Below are 7,877 nucleotides of genomic sequence, written 5' to 3'. Positions count from 1 at the left end.
GAGAGAAAGTTTTATAAAGTAGCCTTCTTCGACATTTTTGTGATTAGGAAAAGCAGTATTCGACAATTGTTGATTGACTTTCAAAAACCGGAATGTCAACACGAAATCTGATTGGCTGAAATTTCGTTTAACCAATCGACTTTTAGTATTCAGCCAATTAGTGATAATTGGTCTAATCAGTCGGCACATTCAACACCTAAGAGTCACAGTTCGGAATTACTTGTATCTAGTTGGACACGATTAATTGTTTCAACGAGCGCATGGCTTACATCTGATTAATTGTAGTCTCGACTGAAATACAATTGTCAAGTACGAGAAATGTCGATTTCAAACCCAGAAAACTAAGAAAACTTAGATGCTTTTATTTAATGGAATTGAAAAAAAAAACCCGAAAAATGACTAGAAATTTCAATGTAAAAAAAAAATTCAAAATATTTTAAGATTGCAGATAGCTCTACCTTAAGCTGCGAGAGAACGAGTTAGAGACATTCTTTTTCTAATCATAAGATTATATAGATATTATTGTGGTCTGAATTTATGATAAGGATTCAGAGTTATGGTGTGATTGATATAATGAGATCAATATAAAATCTCTTGACTGATAACCTATTCTCGACCTAAGTTTATATTAACTATAATTCATACCATTCTTTAATAACATATTTGTCTTTTAAATCTAAATATTTATGTTTGATATCTATGATATCTAATTGAAATAGTTGGCCTATATGAAAAGAAAGGTTTTTAGAGCTTATTGTGGCTTGCCGTTCAACAGGCTCACCAGGGTTTAAATCGACTGGCAATTCAAAGGATTACATCGGACTCGCCCGGCTCATACCCAGAAATTGACCAATAAATTTCAAATCGAGGGAATGGTCTCAGATTCCTTTCTCCTAATTCAGGGGTTTCCAACCCCTTTCTTTCTATTATCCCATTTCATTACCCTTGATCGATTGAGTTATCCCCCTTCACCAATAAATCCCTTATTTCATGGTTTTCCCTGCAATTCCTTTTTATGTCAGAGAATAAAGCCTGATTGAATGCAATCGATTACCATCCTGAGAAGGTTATAGAAAGAAAACAGGTTGAAGACCTCTGCACTACAGTGTATATTATACAAGATAAATCTCTGTTTGTAATTTCTCGATATTCTATTACTAGATATATAGAATGATGATTTATCGTTTTATTCAAGATGTGTACATAAAACAATATATATTTTATCATTTTAAACATCAAAACACAATGCTAACTGACCTTGACCACAATATACCAATTCTAACTGTCAATATATTTTTATTGAATTTGCATCAAACAGAATGATATACGGATATTTTTAGGGTTAAATTTGATGCTGATATAGTTGACAAAAATGAACCATTCAATATAAAAATGGTGTATTATGACGTTATAACGTAAGTTGATGTAAAACACATAAATATTTATTTTTTCAATGAACCACTCTAAACGATTGTTGTACACTAATATTATATGAATGTCGATATAGTTCATGTTATAAAGTTTAATATATTTTGTTCAATAAATCACTCTAAAGGATTGTTGTACAATGATATGAAAAGAATACGGATATAGTTGATGTAAAATATATCAATGTATATGTTTTTAAATGGACCACTCTAAATGTCACGTCAATAGGCTGACCAATAATGACAATAATAATGATATAGGTGTAACAAAATCATATACATATAATATTATGCAAATAATATAGTGGACATGAAATAAATAATATCAAATCTTAATCTGGAGATTGAATAAACCAGGAGGTTTATGAACAAAGAATGAAGACTTTGTAAAACTATGAAGTTGTTGTACAAACTATGCAGTTGTTGCACAAACTATGAAGTTGCCGTACAAACTATGAAGTTGCTTTACTAGCTATGAAGTTTGTTTGTGGTCAGAATCATACTTTATATTATGCAAGTAAATATCACCGTAAATTTACTGTAACAGAACGCTAAGCAGTTGATTGTGATGTGTCTCTGGTAAGGTTCATTAAGGTCCCACGTGGGATTGTCGGCTGATCACTCCGCAATGAATCTGTATCGGATGACGACTCCATTAAATGATCTTTAGGTTCCTCAGTGAGACTTATGTCAGTTATCAAATCCAATGCTTTTAATGCATCATCAACCGTTTTCATATAGGATGGATCTGTGGGAATATGTTGCATCACCTGACTGTTCGTGTCCATTTTTGGCGATAATTTGATCATGGTACTGTACATATGGGCATATTTTTGGCATAATTTTACGCCATCTCTATACGTGTCTAAATCACAACATTCTTCCAAATTATTGGATACTTGAACACTACACCCTAGACCTATTGGAACTTCAAATAAGACATTACGTTTATTAAGAACCGTGCTGGCAATTATTTTTTGCTCGGTTTTAAAAGATCTGACGTTGAGCATTCCTGTGAAAATGCAAGGAACCACTGGCGCTTTACCAAACAATAATCGAACTCGAACTGGGAGAGACAAATCACTGAGGATGTCTTTCATGGTGTAAACGGAGTTACAGTCCAATTTTCCACGTTCATACACGGCGTTAAATTTACCCTTGGTAGTAAGAGGAATAAGAATCTCTTTTTGGTCCGTGGTTGTTATGCAATTGAGATATTTCACTTCATAGGTCGTCCACTGGGAACTTTTCTTTTTAAACAGTCCAGTTTCAGCTTCCGTTTTCCACTTAGCTGTAAAAATGCTATCAGTCTTTAGGATCGACCCAGCTGGAATTTTTCGTTCCAGATATTGCTCTTCACCATTTTCGTTGGTTATTACTCGAATAGCTTTGATATTAGACCTTGTGAAAAATTTCCTTGGCATAGATTCAGCCAATTCGGCTATAGATTTATAACACGATGCTCTGGTAAAATCTGATGGTACCACTTCAAACCAGCCTGGAATAGAGGTATAATTATGATTATTAGTTTAATTTGTATTCCATTATTTTCATTATAGTAGACTTACATTTGACAAAGACTTTGACCAAAAACACCTATCGTGTCTTCAAGGATACCCAATTAACTTAAAATAATTACAGAAGAATTATTTTTTTGAATGTTTTAGGGTATCTGAGTTTATATGAGTTTAGACACATTCATTTTGTATCCTTAAAGCTGATTGAGGATCTAGGCCTTAATCGTTCGTGAAACTCGCTCTAATGTGTTTACCCATACTATCGTTTCGACTATTTATTTTTTCTCACCGAAATCTTTGGAGTGTCACCTCCTTATATCAACTACATTAGTAAGCAAAATGTAAATTTATCAAATTTGATCTACATTCGACTCTACTTAAAAGGTAGTATTTTGAATATTAACATATTTAAAGAGATTGGAAACTAAAGAGGTTTGCTAATCTTTTTGTGTATCGGCATATTGTACCATTCCAACTTTAAGTCAGACTTCTGTGGCTCTTGCAATTCCACTAAATGTAAGCATTTCATGGCGACACTATTACAAAAACTGCTATTGATATATAAGTATTTCACGAAATATTACGGCGAAGTGGAGTGCAGTAACCACAGACGTCTGATTGAAAATTAGAATGGTGCAAGTTGATGATATCAGTGTCCCTCAATGTAGAAAATCTCTATATAATCCCTTTAAGTTTTATTTTTGACACAGTTGTTAGTAAGTTACACTTGACTGTTGAATATATTATGAATTTGTAATATAAACCGATAGTTTTTTCTTTCTGAATGATGAATGATACGTCACATGTTGGGTATTCTTCAGAAAAATATTTCTTTTATAACATAGTGTATTTGAAGTAAATAAAGCGCATTCTATATCTCAACATTATTTTTCTAGTGGGCGTTTTAAAAGGGTAATATCTTTTAACATGACTGTTACACCTTCGTATATTTTATTGTATTGCCTACAAAAACAGTACAAAACAATTCGCCAGTTAACGTAATAGTTTTTGGGATGATTTTGGGTGGTGAATTTAGGGTGGTGTTTAAAAACATGCAATTTTTACCAATAAATGAAATACAACGAAATAGTTGAGGATTAGTCATATTCATTTTGTTAAGCGAAACTGAGTTGATAGACTCATGTGTATAGGATGTCTATTTTCAGCTTCCTTAAGGTCTGTTGGACGTGTTTATCATCAGAAAATGTTTACCATATGGTCCATTGGATACTTCAAACGTTGGCCCTTGCGAATCCCAAATCTATATAAGGGGTTATCAAGAGGACCGATTAATGAACACCAATAAAATTCACCCGATCCAGTTCGTTTTCTACGCCAGTAACATTGCTACCAGCGTCCTAGAATCTGTATAATATACAGAGTCCTTACTGCCAATATTATATTCCAATATCTGCTACATTGACATTCCGTATATTCCGATATAGTACATTTTCAATAAAATCTGAAAGTGATTTTTATAGAGGGTAACAGAATAAGTGATTATTTCAGTGATGCTAAGATGTGTTTTCCCAGCCTTAAATCATAGATATTTGTCGATATTCACTAAAAAGACCAGTATATTCTCTTTACAAAAACATGAGCTCTTTATTTTCATTGAGATAAGTCCACAAAAACCTTTTTTGTTATTATCAAACTTGAAGTTATACTTGTGGAATGATCCCATTTAATGTCGGATTTTAAAGTCATTACTACCAAAAATATACACCAAGCTCTCTCCGCTGGTATATGGTGATTACTGCATGATTCCACGTTTTATGAAAAACCAATTTCTTAGTACCACATGTACCAAAAATAGCATGATGTTTACCATTTCCTGAAAGACCAGAATGGCTTTAAAATCCAAAGAGACAAAAAACTCAGGCTCTTACCTTGGTAGTCTTCAGGAATGATCAGGGTCTGTCCAACTTCAAAGAAAGCTCCAGAATTATCTCTATAAATTGTTCTCACTGATGCTTGTTTCTGAGACCTTCTCGTGAAGAATAGAACAGGGGTTTCAGCGTAGATTTTTATTCCAGGAGTTACGTCCCCTTGTGTATCTTCAAATCTGACCACTGTCGGTAAATTCTTCTCATCTTCGAAGTCTCCTAGTTTATATTTTTCATCATCAAATTGAAACACATATTGTTCGGAATCATTAATCCCGTCATACAATGAACTATTGCTTTTAGCTTGTTCGTCTGTTTCGGACGCCATTTTGAATTTTCCTGAATGACTGAATGACGATGAACTATAAATCACTTGTAAACCTAAAAATCTATATCCATATAAGTCACCATGATCTTTATAGAAATAAAATAACGATTGTTAGATTATCTATAAATAGTAACACCTGAAACCGGTTTTCTGCAACACTCCTGTAAACAAACGACAACTCGTCTATTCAACAGCGTGACGACAAATACTACAGGCCTACTACATATAGCAGGCCTATTCATTAATTTTCTGTATGATTATTATTTGAAAACTGGTGGGTGCTCGACATACTTGTCTCCGCAATCGTAGTTTGTCAAAGAAGAATAAAGGATACAATTATCTAATATTGTTAGTATATAAAAAGGACATACTGCTTTAAAGCGATGCAGCCGAGAGTTGTTTCTGAGATTTAAACACGAATATATGCAGAGACATTCGCATTTCGAAGGTTTGATTCAATTTAAGAGTCGTCTACACATTGGTTTCATCCGTCAGCAGACGGCTGAGTCAAAACCAGTTATTCACATTAAAACATTAACGCCATTTCCGCAGTTACATCTTTTCCTCGAATGCAGACGAATCAGGCAAGAGATTTTCAATACGCAACAGGATTTGGATACTTTAAATGGAGCTTGTCGAAATTATTAGCTTTGAGATAAAATTTACATACGTATAACCCGAATTTAGCAAATAGCTTTCAAATTAGGTCATATATTATGCAAACATTAGCAATCAAAGCAAGTGACAAAGTTTGGAGTCTTGATTAATATACGAATAAATGTTAAAATATCTAATAAATCAAATATTAAAACCAGCAAATTACGGAAACACACTGAAATTTAGTTTTATTTTATACTGAATTGGTCAACTGGCGAGGTATCTTTAACGTCTTAAGAGCATTTCAGTCCTCCAAACTTGCACCAATGAAAGCGAGAAATCGGGTTGAAAGATTCAAAGGTAGGCTACCATTCTGTCATGTGCTGGAATCAATTCTTGGATCCATCGGCTAGCGAGGAAGCAAAGAACTCACCTGAGAATTACTCACCTCCACCTACAGGTAGAGAACCCCTAGAATTACTCACCCCCACCTACAGGTAGAGAGCCCCTAGAAAGCTTTGTGTAGAGAAGTGAAGGGTCAAGGCTCTAAAAAAAGGGAAACGTAACACTGTACTTAAGAAATTTTTTATTCATTTATTTTAATGTTTTTTTTTGTCTTTTAAAAGACAATGACATCCAGCTTTTCAGTAGTAGTCTGTAGTCCATTTGAAACTGTTACATTCAAGACGAAAGGTATGTTTCCGAAAGGCAATGAAGGCAGATTTGCCCCAAGCTTCACTGTGATTTCACCAGCTGAAATAAATATTGGGTATAAATAAGGTGTGACGCATTGGTTGAATAGATTATAAAATTTTGAGGCCCCAAGTATGGTGGCAATGGATATATTGATTAAAGATTTCCAACCTCGTAAAACTTACGCCGACTTACATTAATGCATTTTCACAATGCCAAGTTATTACGAACTTATATCTTATGTCTTATATTATACCTTGACTGGAGTAGCCACTTTTCTTATGTCACAGAAGTTTGTAAATGCAGCAATTGAATTGGATTGTACGCAAAGGAATACAGCCAATTTGAAACGATAAGCCCAAATGTTTTATGTGAAGGGCTCTGACTGGCTGTATTCTCTTGAACCCATTCAAATCGCTGCATTCCATGATACAAGAAAGATGGCTATAGCAGTCAAGGTTTAAGACGAAGTTCGTAATAGCTTTACATTGTGAAGATGAAATATTTGGCATAACGTTACGACTGGTTACGTTATCTTAAATACTTATAATTAATATCTACTTGTCATGCAAAAGTGCTTGAGATCTGGAGCCAAAATAACGATTAAGACCTTTTTTTCAGAGATAACTGAGATGAAATAATGCAAAGAAGCTTTGATTTGATTAGGGTTTAATCTAGATTGGCGGCGTCTCAAGGAGGTAACTTGACAAAAGTAACCTTACTTACTCGTTGGATTAATGTTAAATTGTGTAGTTGGTTGCAAGGAATACATAAGATTGCCAGACAGGCTTGGATCTGTAGCCTCCACTGTATATATAACAACACTTCCTTCTGCTGTGTATCGAGAAATGACCACAAACTCTGGTACGTTGCTAAATACGGGAGAACCTGTTGAATCTACCACATTGAGTGTTAATTGTTCACTGTCTGTGGCGACCCCGTCGTTGACATCTATTATAATTTGTATGGCATTTCCAGTCATTGTCTGAACTGATGACATCAGAACTATTTGACCGTCTGAAAAATAAAAGTGTGATTCCTAAGTAACGTCTGTATCAGATAAAGATTTGTCTCCTCGTATGCCCGCAGCCGGTCGGTGAAACTCTTGACAAGTCACTCTACAAAGTCGCCTTTAGAAATACTAACGAGGGCACAACAATAAGATAATATTGTCCAATGATAACAATCGACTGGACCAGGGAAAACCGGAAAATTCTTGATTACCTTCATTGCATACTGATACGAAGTCTGTTCTGACCAAAGCTACAGAGTATTTTGCTTGGCATAATGAGAGGTTTCTGAGCTCTGAATAACATAAACCACTTACTAGGACTGATGGTAAAGAATAATGCTCCTGTACCACTTAAACTGTAAGTCAGTGTATCACCATCACTATCTGTAGCAGCAACTGTAAATACTATTGTACCTA

At 34.4% G+C, this 7,877-nt stretch overlaps 1 protein-coding gene across 1 annotated transcript; it reads right to left on the bottom strand.

Annotated features, from left to right (window-relative positions):
• Nucleotides 1-1,167: 1,167 nt before the first annotated feature.
• LOTGIDRAFT_237593 (hypothetical protein) lies at nt 1,168-5,205 on the bottom strand. The gene is made up of 2 exons (XM_009047426.1): nt 4,834-5,205; nt 1,168-2,925 (listed from the first exon to the last, which is right to left on the bottom strand). The coding sequence occupies exons 1-2, from the start codon at nt 5,156-5,158 to the stop codon at nt 1,979-1,981; spliced, it is 1,272 nt and encodes a 423-aa protein (XP_009045674.1). The 5' UTR covers nt 5,159-5,205; the 3' UTR covers nt 1,168-1,978.
• Between the last annotated feature and the right edge of the window lie 2,672 nt (nt 5,206-7,877).

The sequence above is a fragment of the Lottia gigantea genome, assembly GCF_000327385.1.
Source record: "Lottia gigantea unplaced genomic scaffold LOTGIsca_112, whole genome shotgun sequence".
NCBI lineage: Eukaryota > Metazoa > Mollusca > Gastropoda > Lottiidae > Lottia > Lottia gigantea.
The sequence above is the reverse complement of the archived record's forward strand: the minus strand, read 5'-3'. Positions and strand labels throughout refer to the sequence as shown.